The sequence below is a fragment of the Netta rufina genome, assembly GCF_964035555.1.
Source record: "Netta rufina genome assembly, chromosome: 11".
In the NCBI taxonomy this organism is placed as follows: Eukaryota; Metazoa; Chordata; class Aves; order Anseriformes; family Anatidae; genus Netta; species Netta rufina.
Genome location: NC_140134.1, coordinates 20,240,359 through 20,260,373, shown reverse-complemented (window position 1 = coordinate 20,260,373; position 20,015 = coordinate 20,240,359). Strand labels below are relative to the sequence as shown.

Sequence of the window (20,015 nt, the reverse complement as noted above, 5' to 3'; positions counted from 1 at the left end):
TGTAGCTGACAGTTTTTATTTAAAGCCATTATTACGCTGACCTCTAGCACTGCTGTAGTTAATGGCCTATAAGCATTTCCATTATAAACCCCAATTTCCAGGTGCTTCAGCATATCTGTATAGCGGTAAAACCTCTCTCCAAGGCTGAAATGTGGTGCTCAGAGCTTCTGGGAATTGGGGAAGAAATTGTTTTACAAATTTGAAACCCTAAGAGTACAAAACCTCCAGAAGTTAATAGTTTCTGGCCTTTCTGAGATGAAAAAAACAGCTTAGTTTTATCAGCTCATGGCATGTAGTCTACAAGAGGCAAACCATGTCCCCAGCTTGCAACTCCAGTAATCAGGCTGTTCCCGGAGGACATTTGCTAAGAACTTAATGAAGAGAAATTCTCCTTCCCTCCGGGGTGACAGCAGAGGGGTTCTCTGGATGCTTCTGCTCTCTGCATTGCTGAAATGCCCATCTGTGAAGATACAGCCAGGGAATTCAGCTTGTTCCCACCTTGTCTGCTGGATTTAGACTCAAGAGTACCTCGTGAAGAGGACATCTCCGTAGGCGAAGGTAGCTTTAGATTGCTAATTTTACTCTCAGAATCGTTCCCGTTTCCCTCTTGGAAACTGATTTAGAAGCAGAACTCAGCCCATAAAGGGCAGTACTGAAGATGACACCCCTCCAGCTTGTTCTGTCTGTGTAATCAGGATTACATGAGACACCAGGATGGTTTACTGCTCTTAGACCTGCAAAAACGTCTCCAGGAATGATCCAGGTTGTTTTATAGCAAGTGCATCATCAACTAACCTGTCAGCCAAGTTCCAGCTGGAAATCTGCAGTAGTGTAAAAACCTGACACCCACTGTGAACATACCGACCCAGAGAAAAATTGTCATTCAGTGAAAAAATAGAGCAGACATGATATAGTAACCACTGAGGCAGAACTGGGTAATAGAGAATCACAGGAGTAAAACCAAAAACATATAAAGGCATTTTTACTGTTACTTACTGCAATTTCACATTTTTTTGTGCTTATCTATAGCACTGAATGTTTGGACAGTGGATTTTTTTTTCATTCTACGTATGCTTAGAAGCTACAATACCTGTTTATAAGAGATACTGGGCCCTAATCTTGGCCCTTATGGACATACCTTATGGACAACTTCTATAATAATTTCAATCCAAGTTTTAAACAAAATTAAGCACACAGCTCATGGCAAGTTTTCTAAGCTATCCAGTGTGATTACTGATGCAAATTAGGTGATCTTGTATGCTGTTGCCATAATTACCATTTTTAGATTCTGTTCATCACTGACGGATGCTGCTCCTGCAATGGCATGTATAAACTGAAGGTCCTAATTGAACACAGGTATTGCACCTAATGTGCTTAGAAATCAGCTTTTGACATAGTTGCTTAGAAGAAAAACATAGAGTTTCCTGATGTTCCTTCTTTGATTTCTTAGTTTAATTTGCTGAGGAAATGGTATTCTGAATTTCTGTTGTCTATGTGTGTGTGAATGCTTCTCTTCCTGCCTATCTTAAAAGCTTTGGAAGATGTTATCGGGTATTAACCATATCTGCCAGTGGGATTTGAGGCATCAAATGTCTTAAACTCACATGTTTTGTGAAAGTTTAGCTGGAGAGGGCTAGAGAGATTCGAATTAGTGTCTTGAGAGCGAGAGGGTGCTGTGAGAGCTCATCTGTGTTACAGAATAGCCAAGCACTTACATGATGTAGGATGGCGTGAATGTTTGAACAGTTTTACTCAGAGATCACACTTTATTAGAGATGGGATAGTCCAACTGGCTTCATAATTTCTTCTGTTCATGCCACTATGTGACTTTAGAAAGCAGAAAAATTATTGGTTTGGTATTAAGACAGAGAGAGAATTCTAAAGCTCTCAGCAATGAGAAACCTTCTGCAAACCTGTGATGGTTTATTTTGTTCTGTCTTCAGTTTGTCCCCCTGGCTTCCATGGACACCACTGCAGCCAGCCATGCCCTCAGTGTGTGCACAGCAGCGGTCCCTGTCACCACGTGTCAGGACACTGTGACTGTTTGCCAGGATTCTTTGGCGCACTCTGCAACCAAGGTACTGAGCCCAGGATCCCCAAATGCCACCATCTTGCCCAGGTTTCCGTGGCTGTGACTGCAGTAAGACTGATCACAACATTTCTCCGTTTTTCCCCTTGTTTCAGCAGTTTAGATCACAAGAATTCTTTAATTCAGAGGCAAAATGCAAATAGGTACTTAGTCACCCTTTTGTAAATGTGATGTGCTCCTGCTTTCATAAATAAAACAGGTCTGCTGCTCTGTGTTGAAATGAATACAGAATGAGACACCTGCTGTAAATATATCAGCCATCCAATGGTTTCATTTTCCTTTTCGCTAAGCCTATCATATCCTAAATGTCGATGACACCTTCACACACTGTTTTTCAGCAGGAGCAGTAGGTATTAGTTAAGGTGGAGGACAGTTCAGTTACAGAAGACCAAACACCAAGTTAATGCATACAACCTAATGTACACCACCTAGGACCTGACTCTGGGAACAGCAGAAATCACATGCATCCAGACACAAGTGTAAGAAACAGAAAAATTGGCAATGAGGCAGTGAAAGAGTTCATTCTCACGGGTTAAAAGTAGCTCCAGCTCTCCCCAGCATGCCTCACTGTACCTTTTTCTGTACCTTTGAAAGTTAGTCCACTTTTAACCACAAGTTCCATTTTCAGTCACCCTAAAACTGCTTGCAAAATCATTACAGTATTCTGCAGAGTCTGAGTTATCGCATACCACTGGGGGTATTTTCTACACACAAATTTAAAAGAGATTATTCTTAATGGCTACTGCCCTTGTAAAGTCACCATCCTTGTAAAAATTGAACTGACATTTTTTAATGACCTGCTTTTCAGTAAGTTAGAAATTGCAGACAGTACTTATGCAAAATCATTAAACAGATTAAATGTAACCATGTTTCCTTTTCCCTATGCTATGTAGTCAACTAAACATTATACCAATTAATTTATTAAAATGAACATATTTCAGTGAATTTGTCCATTTTATGTGAAAAGTTAGCCAGATTTCAAAGCGTAAGCAGGACTAATTATCCTCTTAAGAAAATTCTATTTTATTTTTGCTCAGATGTTCAGCACTTCTGGTTTTACTTTGAAATGTTGATCTATCCAGCAAATTAATTTTAAAATATTCATGTCCTAATTAAAATCAATTTGTGTTGCAGTTTGTCATAATGAGTTAGCATGTAACTTTATTTTGGAGAAAGAAAAATGCTAATTAATGTTTTCCATTAGAAAAACGTGAAACAAAGATTTCACTTTTGAATTTTCATCTCCTTGTGCTGTCTCTTTTTCTGGCAGCAGGAATGTTCTCCCATCAGCAGCAGCACATGCATGCAAGGAGCAGTGTAACCTCCAAAATTGTACAAGTTGACATGGCTGTACTAAGGATTCTAAGCAGCACAAAACTAAGCAGCTGTTTTATGAATATCTTTCCCAATCATGTAGCAAGATGGATTGATAATAACATGTTATTGCTGCTGCAACACACCTGACGTCCCACAGAGACTTTCAGAGTCCCACTTCAGAGCTTTTATAGCTAATTAACATCACTGCCTGCATTGTACAATCAGGTTGTTCCTGGAGAAGGCAGTATTAGTCTTTACCTTACAGCTTTGTTTAAAATGTTTGAAGCATTTTGAGAAGCGCTTGTATGCGGATCTCACAGCTTTACAAGAGAATAACCATTTTGGCAGGATAGGTTTTGTAATCCTTCCATGCTGACATCCTGGAGGGCATCATACTCTTTCACTAAGACAAGAGGTGCTCACATGGTAGGAACCCCTCTGCTAGCTCTCACTGTGCCAAACTGAAGCATTTCTTTTATAAAATACGACCTGTTGCCTTTGTTAGAATCAGTGTTTGGACCACAAATCTTTTCCTAATTTGTTAGTATTCCACATTGCAGTGTAAATCAGCTCCTGTTTTAAGTAAGTCTTTTGAGAACTATTTTTTGTACAGATAAAAAATCCAGGCTTCATTTAAGTGATGTTATCTATCTCCATCTTAAAGATGCAATAAAAGTATTGCACTGAACTGCTCTGTATAGAGCACTGGAAGTGAATAATGGTGCTAGCATATATGAAAACCTGGGCTGACATATCATTTTAGTTTTTGCTCTTTCTGTGATATGAAGCCGTTTCTTTCCTTCTTTCTCTTTCTCTTTGTGTCCGTATATTGTTCTTTTCATTGTGTTGTATAATGTGTTTAGTTTTATCTCTTTTCAGGTAGAGAACTGTTCTGTTTAGCACATAATTTGAAAGCCAACTTTATCCACTCCTACAGATAAGTCTGCAGCTAGACTATACACTATTGTTTTCTGCACCGTTCTCAGGTTTCTGCCATAGTAAGAGTAGAAGATGGCATATTGTATAAAAGCAAATGAATCACAGCTCAGGATTTCAATCTCTGGCTGATTCACAGTCAGGATAGATCGAGGTCACCTGCAGAGACTGCACATGAGAAAGTGAGAGGGACTGAAGTGGTAAACCAGTTGCATAATTCAGGGAAGTACCTTAATCACTTTTTTGACATCACTATTATTTACCAGGATACAAGTCCAGTTCCATTTGTTACATTCTTTCCAAAGATGGACTGTGTATTTTATCTTGTTTTGAAAATATATTTGTTTTTGTCAGGGAACACAGCCAATAGGAGCACAGGAATTACACATTTCATTCATTACCGAGCAGAGCTTTCCATCAACTTTAAACTTAAAGATTTCCAGTCATTTGGTGTGAGGCTGAAGATATACCTATTAGTTTTATGTCACTGTGCTTAGGCGCTACAAGACGATTCTGGAAAAAAAAAATCTCAGTTTCCTTTCTTCCAACTTCAAGAACAAGCCAGGTGGGCCAGCAAGAATAGACCCTACTTTTGTAAAAATACAGCATAAGTTTAACAACTCTCAGGCAAAAATATATAATCCATTAAACCTTCATTTGCAACATAACTGAATGCATACGACAGCAAGGTGAAGGGGTGGATAGATGCCTCTAACTGTATTAGATTCATTTTCCAGCAGAAAAATGTGTTTCAAGATGACTTTTTCATGTTTTTATGCTTGGGAAGTAAGCAAACACAATGGACTTGAATGCTTTCTTCTGCCTGTTCCATATTTCCAGAAAAAAATTGCCCATTTGTCTTCAGCAAAGAAAAATGTCGTAATTATTTTTCTCTCTAATTGCTAAATGTTAAGTCCTGTGACTTCCAAACATTCATTATGAAGAGCTTTCAGTGAACTGCCTTATATTTCCAGTCTGTCCCAGTGGAAAATATGGGAAGAACTGTGATGAGGTCTGCCAGTGCACCGAGAACGGGACGTGCAATCCTATTGATGGATCATGCCAGTGTTTTCCAGGCTGGATAGGGAAGGACTGCTCTCAGAGTAAGCAAAGTGTTAATTTTCCACCTCCGCTTTAAAAGAACATGTTTTCCTGTTTAGTGTTTTCTGAAAGTTAAAGGCAGATTCTAGGAAAATCCCTGAAGTATTACAGCAGCCAGTGCCTTACTCTCTTTATAGCTTATTTCTTTTAATTAATCTAAGTTAGCTTTGGCTTAGTTTATGCAGTTGGAATTTGCAGAAGCCGTTACTAGCTTCTATTACAGGAAAGGGAGGTCACAAGCTCTTATCAGAAAAGAAAGCTCCGTGCTCCCTTTTAATTTCTAGCTGAATTCCCTTTTATTTATTTTTTGAAATCATTTTCTTTCAGCTATTACATTAGAAATTATTAACCTGTAAATGTTTTCATGTACCGAGCCCATAGAATTGAGAAATTAGGCAGCTGAAATATTTCTATTAAATGTAATTTAATTGTAAAAGTCAATGTGAGCTTGGAGGGATGGAGGATTTCTTCTCAAAAATTGCCCAGGTAGAAGATTGGCATTTGCTGATCCCAAAGTGTCATTTCCTGAGAGCATCCCTTAATTGAAGATAGATCACAGAGGGAAGCAATATCCTATCATTCAGAACTGTTACTTCATATTCAGGATACAACTAGCATATTAGACAGCATTCCAGAGTAAAATATATTAAACTTCAAGTGATAAAGTGGGAATCGGATAAAAACAGACGGCTGTAATTTTGCTTTTATTGTGTGTCTTCCACAGGCAGAATATTGCTGTCACTCAAAAAAAAGAAAAAAAAAAGACAGAAAGCTGCACAGATTCCTCATTATATTTAGCCATGTAATTGGGAAATGACTGTTAGTTTCTGTTAACCTTGAAAATAGATGAGATTTTCTTACCAAGTGAGGCAGCCCAGTTGAGTAGCAACAACTGCCAGTTTAGAAGGCAAGAGGAAATGGTGATAGCTGCTTGGTATTTTGGACGAATAAAGCAGGAACATGTCTGTTTCCACAGTTACCTTCTTGTAAAAAAAGTATAAATCTCCCAACATGAAGCTGGCCTCACACCAGGCTCCTGCGGACACCTGGCCTGTTGTACTGCAGTCCGGCACGGAGCTATTTCGGTCCCATCTCCCTCTGCACCAGTTAACCTGGGATGACCGAGAGATGGAGCCACAAAGGAGATAATTTTAGCTCCAGCTCCAGAGCCAGTTCTGGAGGCATTAAAAGACCCTGCAGCTCTGACTTACAAAGGCTTTTTAAAAATATTTCTGGTTGCTTATAACATGAATACTTTAGGCCAAATCCTGTTCAGCTTTACATTGTGTGAGTTCAGTGACCTTTTGTTTGATTTACGTCATGGCAGGTTTTTTGCTATTCATTCTGGCTTTAGATATGTCTGTCATATGCCAGAAACTTGCATTTATCGTCAGAATTGGAGCCAATGGCATACATGGAAATAGGCATGGTTTCTGTACTTTCAGGTTTCCTGGGAACCATGCCTTATTAATTCATGTCTTTAATAGGAAGCAATGGAAAGTGCTTTTTAAAGCAAAAATATAGTTGTTATATTGAAGGGTTATCATCATTTTGGATCTTTTAGTCTGGCACTAATAACTGTAACTTACTGCATTCATTTTTGGAGGGAGGCTTAAAATAACTTCTGAAAATGTATTAATATTGTACTTGTAGAAATACATAATAGACCTGGAGATTTTAATTTAATATTATCCCCATCAACAAAAGCAATTTGATTTTGTGGATGGGAATTCATACTGAAAGAAGTTTTCTTTACATTTTTACATAATTTGAGTAGTGCTCTACGCGTCAAACGAATGTGGTAATTTTAGCAGTTGATTGCATAGCAAAAGTAAACCACGAATAGCTGTGCTTTATTATGCAAGAATTCCTGAATATCAAAAAGAAAATTAAATTACCTCCATATCTTAAAACCCTGTCTAAATTGTCTTCACAGATAGCACCAGTAAGGCAGGGAGAGTCGCCAGAGCACTTAGCATAATGTAACCTTGAGCATCACCATTTCAGTGGTTCTCAGTGCCCACATGCTGCCACCTGACCTACATGGAGAAGGAATCACTTGTGCCAGGGTTGGATAGTGCAGGTTTCCAACCTGGGTTTGCAAAGCAGTTGTTGGCTTGGGAGAAGCGGTCCTGGTCAGGGAATCACTGCTGCCGCGATGCCAAGCTCCTCAATGTGAAGTTCTGCCTTTGCTGGTGTCTCACAGGTTCTCTCTTTATTGTGGTTCCTCCACAGCACTCACGTAGTATCATTGTTTTTTTGTCAGCTGACAAACTTTTTTTATTTTCATAGCTTGTCCCACAGGTTTTTGGGGCCCTGACTGCTTTCATTCATGCAACTGCCACAACGGAGCAATGTGCAGCCCTTACGATGGAGAATGTAGATGTACTCATGGTTGGACGGGGCTCTACTGCACTCAGCGTAAGCCTTTCAGAGACGCTATTTTGTCAGGGAATCTGTCAAAGTATGTGCTGCTACCTCGTGTCTCTTCCAAGTATTGCAGTCTTGGCTGTTAAACCACCTGCTTCGTACTTAGGAATAACTTTGTGTCACCCTGAGGAAAATGTCCTGAAGCTTTTCAAGTTGTTTTTTTTTGTTGTTGTTTTTTTAAAAAAAACTTTTGGCACTCTGTAAAAGAGAAACCAATCATTTAGATTATTGACTCAGTGTCAAAACTTGTACATTCCTTGCCCCTGCTTGTTAAAGTCCCAATATACCTTGTCTACTTTAGGAAAGTGTTTGAGATTTCTCATCCTACCAAAGCAAAATTATCAGCACTGTACAAAAGAGGAGATCAGATTCTGGAGAGCCTTCTGAGAAGGCCCTTTCACTTGCATGTAATTAATTGATCTCTGGCCTTTTAGAGAATTTCTGTCTAGCCATCTTCTCTCACTCCTTGAAAATGTAGTTTGTGTACATGGATCAGGTTTTCGTTCATCTGAAAGGCTTAAGAGGCAGTTCTGTAAGATACAAGAAACACTGCTGCGAGAAAATTGGCTGCCGTGGTAGCTCTGCATTTAGATCATCAAATAAATGTCTTCAGATATACAGAGGCTGAAAATCCTTAGATTTATAGGCCTACCTATTTTGTGCTGGTAACACATCTGGGTTTGTGTTTCAGCTTATTACTTTCCTTATTCTGATTCCCGCCAGGTTGCCCAACTGCTTTTTATGGAAAAAACTGTGCCAATGTCTGTCAGTGTCAGAACGGAGCAGACTGTGACCACATCACCGGCCAGTGCACGTGCAGGACTGGATTTACAGGCAAACAGTGTGAGCAAAGTAAGTTCCTGCATGACTTCTTTTTCCATTCCTCAGTGGGGAGGGTTGGGGGGGTCAGAATTCTTTGCAGAAACGAACTGAGGCTATGAACTGAGGGTGTCAGTAAGACCACAACCCCAGGCACCTTGCATAATCCACAGGGAGAAGAAGGCATCTCTGGAAGGCCAGCCACGTTGTTTAAGTGTAATGGAAAAAGGTGAATCCGCTACAAATTAGGCCTTTCCATTCCCACCCTAAAGTTAGGTGAGATAAAAGCTAGTCACTGCACACATTGGATGTAGCCTTCCCAAACCTCTGGTACTTTATTAATGGAAAACCACAAACTGTCTCATGCCTCATTAATGCTGTTGAGAGCAACAGCTTTAGGTTTCCTTTGGTGTGGAGGAAGACAGTTCAAGAAACATCCTTCTACTCTCAGACTTCTGAGGAATATTGGAGTTTTCTTGCCAAAGCTGTTATGCTATAGATGCGGACCAAATTAAGATTCGTCTTTACAATGAAAACGGGTCAAGGAAACAAAAGTTGTTTGTCATTTTTGGAAGGATTACATTTAACTTGAGTAGCGAGCAAGCGTTTAACAATGAACTTCAATTACCTTGCAAGGGTGCTTGCATATCTTACTGCAACTGTTGTCAATGTCTTGCTGGCATGTTTAGCATGCTGTGCCAAATAGCTTCTTTTAAGAACAAAGACTTAGGGTAGTGGAAACTGTATGTGCTGTAGTTGAATAATTACTTGTTTGTCCAGTATAGTAAATCAAAAGTAAATTCTCACACACTTACTTGGATTCTAAATACAGGGTAAAATCCATCTCACCTTACCATTGCATTAATTCCACAGATTTATTTATTTATTTATCTTTGGCAGTGGGATAATACATCCCTGCTAGCTTTGCAAGTGAAAAGCCTGCCTTAAAGCTTCTTCACTAAAGCTTACTTCACAGGACTTTATGCATGCATTAGTACATATAACTAAATTTGGGAACATGTTTTCCATTTACAAATACTTACATTCATCCAAGTATGTGTCTCAGGACCAAATTTGCATGCTCATGTGGGGATTACATATGGCACCACTGTAATTCTGTAAGTGGCCAATTTACTGTGAATTTGTGAATTTGTGTGCTCCTCTACTGCAACCGTGAGTAAAATAGGAAAGTAAAAAGTTTCATATCAGAACTCTATTGTAGTAGACGGATTTATACAAGAAACCGCATTTATAATCTATAACCTTTGTACAAAGCCTGAGGTTTTATTTTCTATCCAAACTACTAATGTATTTATTTATTTGCTTTTCTGCTACTTAATCTAAAAGTATCTTTAAGACTCCTTCCTCCTCAGAATCCTGCTGGATGGGCAGTCACATCCAGCATGATGAAATGCCTAAATGCAGAGGCCTGCAACCTTAAGTAGGACCTGTAACCTTAAGTAAGTTACAGGTTAACATCAGAAAGTGCATTAATTAAAATAATTTTGTTTTTCATAATTTAAGGACCTGCATATGGAAGAAAGAGATACACCTCTAATATGCACTGCAAATCATTATAAAGATGCAGGCTAACACTCATTATTTAATATCAACATTTGCCTGCTGTAAGTTACTTAGAGACTCGCACTGGGGAGGTGTTGTCACGCTGTGCAAAACATTTGTGGTGACACAAAAGAAGTCACATCTTAAAACAAACAACATATTTTTAAGAATCATAGCAAGTGTGCATGCGTTCAATAATTTCTTTATAAAAATAAGTAGGATTTGACAGAAGTTGTTTCTTTCAATTTGATATTGAATATTGCCTCAAGAAATTTAGTAAGCTGCCTACAGATTTATTGTAATAGCCCATCATAGTAATTGTATGAATAAATTTCTCAGTTGGACATTCAATCATTTTGTCTTTGATAGAAATATAAAGGCAGAATATAAATTCCTTCTGTGGTAGGAATCCTAATACAAAAGTGGAACAACTCAAACCATTCAGATGCTCAGTTCTGTAATTCCATCTCCAATGCTATATTAATCCTCTAGCACTAGTGGGAATAAATATGAAAGTATGTAGGATTTGTTTGGTAAAAGTCTATTTTGTTCATATAAAGGTACGTTAAACTTCTTTTTGCAGTCCCCTCGTGAAAACAATGTACAGAGATGGTGGAGAATGTTTTGCTCTTTCAAAATGTTTTCTACAGCTTCTGAAATCATGCCCTGTTAAATTCTGTATGCCTTTAGTATATATCAAGGCTTTTTAAGTGTGTACATATTTTAAGTTTCATCACTGTGAAGTCTTATATGACTTTTCCAGGAAGAATGTTCCAGCTCAATGAGTAGTGCCTCAAATTGTACACTAAATACAGTTATCTCCTGCTTAAAAACAGAAATCTATCAGTAGAGTGTTATGCGAGTTAAACAAGGGAGACTCTTCTGCTGGCTTCTCCATGTCAAGAATTTCACCCTCTCCTGAAAAATATCAGGATTCTTTCCAATCTTTTTCTTTGGCTTCCCAGAGTGCTCACCAGGAACATTTGGTTATGGTTGCAAACAACTGTGTGAGTGCATGAATAATGCTACATGTGACCATGTCACAGGTACTTGCTACTGCAGTCCAGGCTTCAAAGGAATCAGATGTGATCAAGGTACAGTGAAATTCTATTTCTTAAATCTCTCTCTCTCTCCTCCTCCCTCTATTTTTTTTAAATGATCTACTTGCTTTAAAAGAATAGTATCTCAAAAATGAAATGTGCAATTCAATTTACAATGTATTATGAATTACTTTTAACAGCGGCTCTCATGATGGAAGAATTAAACCCCTATACTAAAATTAGCCCTGCTCTTGGATCAGAGAGGCACTCAGTGGGAGCAATCATTGGAATTATTATTCTCCTTCTAATTATTATGGTCTTGCTGGCACTGTTTGTGTGGTATCGACGGAAACAGAAGGAGAAGGGCCATGACATGCCAAGTGTATCTTATACTCCAGCCATGAGGATGACTAATACAGATTACTCACTTTCTGGTAAGGGTCTTTTTATGTTAATCAAATACAGACTTGTATTCCTGTATGTTGGAGAAACAGAAGCTTCTGTGATGGATAACGTGCTATCGAGCATCAGAAATAATGACATTTCCGTTCTTGCCCTGAATACCATGATCTCTTAACAGGGACAGGAAAGCAAATATAACTTACAACTGATTTAAACTGCTTTATGTGTGAAATATTACTTACAAGATACTGGCTGTACCTAGATGTGAATATGCTGCATAGAATACATAGACTCCCTTTTTAATATATATGTCAGCTGCATTTCTATTGCAGTGCAAAATTTTCCTTTGTGAAACCTTCAGAAAACCTTTTGTTGAGGAATGGGGTTGACTGGGTTGATCATAAGGTTTTATTTTTGTCTGTTGCAATTTTTGATTTGAGCCCTCCTATTAGTAGTCACTTTCTTCTGTGTGCAGATAAATCCCCATCATCTAGACAGCTGATGGGAATTTTCTTCACAGGAGCTGATGAAAGCAGGATCGAGGAAGAGGAAGGTTCTTTAGTCAGAACAAAGTCATACTGAGATCCTATTTCATGCTTCGTTCTATCTTCTGCTACTGGCATGGAGGCCAACTTGTCTTGACAGATTGGCTAAACTTTGGGGGATGTGATCTCCTCTTTAATGCTGTCATTCTTCATTCCTCTCTGGCCAATATCAGATAGGGTGCCAGATAGGAGATTTACTTCCTTCTTGTTTCCTCCAACCTGTCCCCAGTGGGGATCTCCTCAGGGTTTGCTGCCCTCTGACTGCACTTTGTTGCACTTCCCCTTAGATGGCTGCAAGGCCAAAGCTGCAAGTCTGAGTAAAATCCAGCTTCTGCAACTGGAAGAGGCTTACCTAGCATCTGTAGATGCACCTGGAAGGAGCCTCTCAAAACTGATATTACTGCAGCTGGTGCTTATTCAAGGAGCTTCTGTTATGGCACCATGACTTTGGTCTTTGTATCAGGGGCACGATGTCCTGCGATGGCATATCAAACACATCAGGGGCTGCTTGCTGAACTCTGCTGCCTAAACTCATGTTTAGATCACTCAGGCTTCTATTAGAGTGTTCTTTCTTCTGATAGCTACAAGATGGGGAAAAAAATCAGCCTTGGACCTCCTCCGATTGTCTCTTATTTTTCAATTTTAGCTTTGCAGGCTCTTGCTTAAGCTGCCCATTTGGGTAAGAAATTTATGAAAGTGTTGCCAGAGAGGGCTCATCTGATCCTTGGCTAGTTGCCAGCGCAATTTGGCCTGAAATTTGTCATTTCAACATCATTTGAAGAGCCAGACCATGAACATGCAAAAGACAACTGTGGCACATCTCAGCAGCAGTGGGGCTCCGAGTTCCAGGAGAGCGGATCACAGCTGCTGGCACAGAAAATTGGTCTGAACTTTTTGGCCATCCATTTCGTTCACAGTGGCACTTTATCCATATATTTACAGAGCCTGTTCCACCTAATTTATCTGTGTGCTTTTCTAGTTAATGTATGTGTAACCCAGCATGTTTAAGAGCACAACTTACAAAAGTGAAAATAAGTTGTATTGCTGAGGTTGGGAGCTCCTGACTGGAGTAATCGAACCGCTCCTTTCAGACAGGGATGTTTTTTCTCCATATTTTACCATTAATGGAGATTTCCCAATCAACCTGATGGCATCCCAGTCTCTCACTCTGCAAGAAGTCTGAAGAAAGGCTGATGCTGAGAACGGTTCTTCTCATCCTTCACAGTTAAGATAGACAGATGACTTTCCTCCTCCAAACAGCACTGGCTCAGTGGTACAGCCTGAGCTCCTCTAGAAAGAAATTCAATACTCTTTCCTTCCCCTTCATCTCATTCAGTGATGGAGATGCTGAAGCTGGGCTTTTTCTTTCTTCTTGCTTTGTGCAATCCTTGTAGCAATATAAATTTGCCACTCAGGTAGCTGCGGCTGAGTGGGGTCAGCCAGCTTTCTCTGGAGGTCACAAGAACAGTCTTCTTTCTGTCTCCGCCTTGACAAACTGTGCTCTCTGAGCTTGCAGAGGAAGACTAAGAAGTCAGAAATCATGCTGCTTCATCTTCATCTCATTATAAAATGTCCACAGGTATCAGCATCGTTTCAAGTTTTGGTCTTTGTTTTAGGAGGATATTTACAGATTCTGCACTAGGGCTTCTGAAAACTGCCAAATTCTGCCTGTCCTCCAGTAGCTTCTCCTGCAGAAACTTTCTACCCATCACTCGCCTTCCAGCTTTGGCCTTACCAATGCTGTTTTCAGCCTTTTGCTTCCATCGAGCAGAAAATCAGATGGAGACGAGGTCACAGATAAGAGACTTGTAGCGTGACTGGATGGCAGGAGCAACACGTGTGTATATTTGTGTGTTGCACAGGATGCTGAAGGAGAGTAGCAACATTACATAGATGTTACAAGGATTTTGGTCTTTGCCTGGAGTCCTACATGTGGATTAAGGGCAGAATGCAATGCAGATGTACTCGTGCAATGAGTATGATCCTGTGCAAACCCAAGGACCTTGGCTGGGATTTCACCTGAGCAGTGACTGCAGGATCTAGCCCGGTATCGGCTGTAACATAAAGGCTAACCTAAACCTCCAGCACTGTTATTTTGCTTGTTTGCTCTTGTTAGGGTAATGTTGTCGTTGTTTCTGAACAGTCACATGTGCAGATCACCAGCTCCTGGAGGCTGTAATTTCTTGCAGCACATTAATTGATTTCTCTAGGATGTTTTTGGTCTTTGTGTCTTCAGCTCTTCTGATGCTGATAATGCGTGCATATGTGTGAGAGAGATTATAAGAAAGGGAAACCCCCCCTAGGCAGCCCTTAGACTCTTCTGTGTTTGTGGATGAAGGATGTGGCAGCATAAAGCACATTCCGCCCAGCAGCCAGTGGGAAAGAAAACCAGCCATGCTGGGAGAGCTTAACCACAGCACGTGGATCTGAGAGCAGGCTTTCCCCAATAAGCCTGAAAGCAAAATGGTGCTCCCCAGCACGGGAACAATATATTGCATCCAACTGAGAATTTTAAAGCACGGGTCGTTTAACTCAAGGACGTGGGGACAGAAGGGAAAGCTATGCAGTAGTGCTGGAAAGCAGCAGAGATTTCATTTCAGGACTTGCACAAAGACTTGGTTATGGGATGAAGTGATGCTTGAGGTCTTATCGGAGTCATAATAGACTTTCTGATATGGGTGAATCCAATGCTGAGAGCCAAAATCTAAGCAAAGCTCAATAAAAGAGAGTGTTGTGAGTCCTACAGAGTACTGCAGCCTAGATAAGACCTTTACAGAAATGATCCTACAGATGATGCACAATAAAAGGAGTCAGAGTAAACACTCCTGCTCAGTCTTCAGCCACCCCACTGACACCCTGCATGGGTGGAGAAGATCCACACAAAAAACACAGCTCAGAGGAAGACAAAAGCAATTCCATTTTGTAGCTTGAGGTATCTGGCTTTGTATTTATTGCAGAGTGCTTACTTACTCCCTTTTCTCATGGTTGGCCTTGTGCCCAGTTTCCGTGCTACGCTGTCCTCCTCCCACCGCACGATGTGGATCGTTGCTCTTTGTGTCACTTCACAGCCCTGGCTCGGAGCAGAAGCTTGGTGATTCAGGGGATGGAGCTCCCTGGCCTTCCTCCAGCCCTCAAGGGCCTTCCACTGGAGCACAGCCTGAGGCTCGAGGGCTCACAGCAGGGTGCTGTCATCACAGGTCCCTTCACAGGACAGATCTCTCCATGTTTACATTGACATAACCTTTGTGGGTTTTTGTTTTGTGGTTGTTTTGCTTTAATTTAAATCATTCTTTTTTAATTTTTTTTATCCATTTAAGTCTTTACATGCTGTTCATAGTAGAATAAAATTCTCAGCTTTAGGAAGAGGGTTTTTTTCTTTTTCTTTTTCTTTTTTTTTTCTTTTTTTTTTTTTACTGGAACAGCTTTAGATTTGAATTTGATGTATTTCCAGCCAGCAGTTATAAGAGCTTCATGAATAAATGTGTAGAAAATGGACTGTGTTATCAAGGTAAATCAACCTGTGTGGGTACTTAAGTATCAACCAAATGGAACTGTGTAGAGGGAGTAATTCTGAGTCGATGGTGCCGAATGCAATGAGGGAAGAAAAGCTTTCTGGTGACGCAGACTTGTGTACGAGTTCAGATTCATTAATTCAGCGCCGCGCTAAGTAGCGGGGCAGTCTGACAGACTTTTCACTCAGCTCATTTCAGGTACACAACACACGCTACGCCCAGATAAGCCGGGTGTGAACTAGTGAAGTGTCAGCTGCCTCTCCCTAACGTGGGTATGGCCCTCTTATCTCGCAGCAGAGGCAGCGGATTGTACCTCTTTTTCTTCAGGCTGGTCCTTCTTGCCCACAGCTGAGAGGGGACTCAGATAAGGGAAGGGGGAAGGCAGAGCCGAGAGCCAGCGTGACTCAGGCGTGAACGCTCACCTACAAAGCAGGAGGCCACGGGTTGAAGCGTCTGCATTTAGCTGGGACCGCAGGCTGTGAGAAGGGCGGATGAGCCCCGCTTCTCTGCTGAGCAGTCAGGCCCTCGCGAGCAGGTCCAAGGCTGTATGTGAGCAGCTGTGTTTGTGATGGGCATACACCGACTGCCATAATTGGGTTCCAGTCCCAGTTCTCATTTGCAGACCCCCAGGCGTAGCTGTTTCTTTTTAATTCTATTGCAAATATCACCGAGTTATAGTTAGGAGAGACGGCAGAGTCCTGGCAGGCCCTGTGGTCTCTGGCTGCAGTGGTGAGTGGAAAGAAGTTAAACGCAAATACTTCAGTGCTGGAATCACACATTGGTCTGAGATACTTTGTAAGCAATAACCTCAGAAAATAACCAGAACTGAAAGGTTCTGCAGTGACCTCAAAAATTGCTCTGCATGTTTCAGCAGAAAAAAGATGCTCGGTCAGATACACACGTGCATGTGCACTTCCCTCCCTCAGCTCTGTGCCTCAGCTCTTATGTAATAGACACCCTGCAGATAAAACCACTTATTTGAAACGGGATATTTTGCAGTAAATTAAGCTAAATCTAGATCTCCACAAGATGTCAGCAAAGCAAAGTGCATGTTCACAAGAATGCAAATGCAGGAGCAGAGAAGCAGAGGGCAAGGCAGGGTGGCTGATGGTGGCTGGTGCCCCCTCCCGCAGGCAGTGCCAGCAGGGCCCTGGTCCTTCCATCAGCTTCTAACCTTCATCAGGGATCTCTGGTGCTGGGGACAAGCAGCCATCCCAACACTTTGCATCTGAAGGTGTTTCCTGTACCTAACCTCCCAGGTTTATTAAAACTAACCCGTTTATTTACTTCTTACAGGGCTTGGCTGTTTAAATGGTTTTGATTTGTTTGAACTTGTCATCCTTTCTTCTGATGCAGCTTTGAAATAGATATCAATTTGCTATTAAGCTGAAACCAGATTGGGATTGATGTTTTCATTAGAACTGCCAGTATAAATATGATGCATTTCTTGGTAAATTGTTTCATTTGGTAAATGTATTGGTAAGTTAAAGAGAGGAAATAAAAATGTCTCTGAGTGTAATGACGTAACTGCCAAAGTTTCCCTTTCAGTGCTTCAACTTGCTTTTTTTAAGCCTTTCCACCAAAAAAAAAGCCTTTCCATAACATGTTTTGGACTCCTTTGGTACCATGATAGCACCTTGATTTTATAACATTAACTACCTTTCTTGCAACAAAAAGTTTTAATTAAATGTTTCACAACTAAAAGGATTATCATCAGTGGCTCCTACACCTGTTTAAACTAGAGAAGAAACTTTGTAGTAGACAGTCTATATCCAGAGTGTTGCATTTCTTCCCTTACCCTCAACACAGATGTATTGTCAGGAATTATTTTCTTAAGATCTTCCAAAAGATAACTCACCATTATATAAATATTTTGCTTTTTTTTTTTAATCTTCTATTTAATGTTAATAGTAGTCAAGAGCTTCATACCATTATAATTCAGGATAGATCTCATCTAGAGATGTCTTATAGCACCCAGTACTCTAACAAAATGCTTATCAGTTTTCTAAACGTGATTGTCTCTAGCATCTTTTCAGTTCCTTAAGAATCGTTATGGCTTCCAAAGTATTTTGTGATCACTTGTTTTCTTCCCAGATATATCTCAAGGTAGCGGCAGCGTACGTTGTTTTTCCAATCCAAGCTACCACACTCTATCATGTGGTGTGACTTCACGCTTCTTTACCAGTAATGTGGATGGAAACAGCTCCAGTAAGGTAGATATTATCCCGTCCCACTGTAGCAATGTTCTTATCAGTTCAAGGAAATAAATCAGAGCAATGCCTTTTGGATCCTGTTGCCTGCCAGCACTATCTAAAAATCCTGTATAGCAGTTTCCTGACATCGCAGCTGTGACAGACACAAAACGGTCTGCTTTTCCCTCCGTGTATCTTCATAATCTCTGTGCCTTGTAATGGGAGTTTCAGCATGTGCCAGTGTTGGTCAATAAGCCTTGTTGTCTTAGCAACTATAAGGTATGTTTGCTTCTCAAAAGATAAATAACTAGATAATTGCAATTATTCATTGCAATAAGGAAAGTAAATCAATGAAGCATTAAGTCAGTAGTCTAACTTTGCTATATCATGGTTTCCCAAATCAGTAGACACGCAAACTTCCTATCGACAGACAAAAATAGATGCAAGAAGATATCAAGGATGCTTCTAAGCACTGCTCTCATCCAGGACATTCTGAGAGCTGTGCAATTACTTCAGGCTCTTCAGCAGAGCTCTTCAGACTGGAATACTCAAACATCCAGGACATTACTTAGCACATGTTGCTATTGATTTCCTAGGACTGTTCATGGACTGCGCTGAATTCACCACTTTAGCGATAGACTTAGCTATGGTAAATGTAAGGCAGTTCTTCCTTCAGAGCCTTAATAAGCCAAAGTGGCACGAAGGGTAGGGAGCAGAAGAAAAAGGAAATGCAATTGATTCCATTAAGGCTGTCAGCTTTAAAAATGATGGTACTTGCAGGCTGTGTCACCTTAATCCAAATGTAGCTTTGCTAACTGGAAAGCCGTGAGAACAAAATTAATGTAAAAAAGACACTATCCTATGAAACAGAGCATGCAAAACTATTTCTACATGTGTTCCTGTTAGACATTTCTTGGTTTTAAATTGTATTAAGAGTGCTGGCTCTGGAGATTTCTCAGAGAAAAGTTTAGACAGATGTGTAAATATGGTTTCCGATGTAGGTGGTCCCTTTGCATCATGCATTTTTACTCCCCAGATTGAAAGTGCAAATGCTCATAATGTCAGATTTAGGATGAACACCACGAGTGTGGGTCTGGACCAGTAATCTACTGCAGTAATTTAAATAAAGTCAGGAAAGGTCAAAGCAAGCACCTATCTTGATTTCCCAGCCTGCAGTGCAATCTCATCACATAGCTACTTCAAATATTTAGCTGCTGAAAAGGTATAAAACCCAAGTGGCACATTTGGACAAGCCTGAAAACTGTTTGCCTCGCTGTAGTACTGGCTATCAGTATGGTGAGCAGGTTGTCCTGATATTGAACAAAAAAAATCTGGTATTTTTAGGTCACTTATCAAAATGTAGGGCCTGACTTTTCTTTTACATCTCCCACCATCTTACTTATTCATGAGAATGCTCTGCAGTGCTAAATAGCTGAGGATGGCCAAAAATATGCTGCTTCTGTCTATGCAGTTTTCTAGCCAAGTAAGACAAAAGAGCATATAAAGCCCCTAATGGCTGCCTTAACGAGTTTCATTTCCTAATCAGTTTGTCTGGTGCCATTTCCACTTTCTGCAGGGAAATGTGCACAAGTTGTACTTGGAGGATTCGTTTCTTTCTAGTGCCAGCTGGGGTCACAAAGGAACCAGCACAGATGCAAAATGAAAAAAAATGGCAGAGGAATTCTCCGAACTGCTGAGCCAGAGCCTTGGATGCGTTATCCTCCTGTGCTTAAAGGAGATCATGCCTCGAGGCGATGGGCTGGAGCCATTCCTCTATCACTTCTTTCAGAAAGGCAGCTTGGGCAAAGGTACAAAGAGAGGGCAGTGGCGAGATGCAGCCCCACTCCAGTTCGAGAAGCTGTTCTCTCTCTCTCTCGTGCGCTCCCCCTGCCCCTCTCATCCTCTTCTCTCTTTCTGTGTCTTATTCTGCCTTTTCTCTCCTCTTCCCTTTTATTCTCTCTGCTTTATTCTCTCTTCTGTTTCCTCTCAAATCCATTTTCCTGCTTTCCTTTCACACCCTCCTAGTCACATAATTCTTCTGTTGTTCTTTCTGCTGTCCCTGCTTTCTT

The 20,015-nt window shown here is 40.5% G+C and overlaps 1 protein-coding gene across 2 annotated transcripts in view; it reads left to right on the top strand.

Annotated features, from left to right (window-relative positions):
* MEGF11 (multiple EGF like domains 11) overlaps positions 1-20,015 on the top strand; it is a gene marked incomplete at its 3' end in the record, with an annotated part of 188,964 nt that overhangs the window by 152,769 nt on the left and 16,180 nt on the right. The window contains exons 12-18 of one of the 2 annotated variants that reach the window (XM_084293132.1): positions 1,944-2,078; positions 5,317-5,445; positions 7,736-7,864; positions 8,597-8,725; positions 11,221-11,349; positions 11,496-11,729; positions 17,849-17,967. In XM_084293132.1, coding sequence (XP_084149258.1) covers positions 1,944-2,078; positions 5,317-5,445; positions 7,736-7,864; positions 8,597-8,725; positions 11,221-11,349; positions 11,496-11,729; positions 17,849-17,967 — 1,004 coding nt within the window. The remainder of the gene's footprint in view (positions 1-1,943; positions 2,079-5,316; positions 5,446-7,735; positions 7,865-8,596; positions 8,726-11,220; positions 11,350-11,495; positions 11,730-17,848; positions 17,968-20,015) is intronic. The other variant, XM_084293131.1, reaches the window with a different exon arrangement.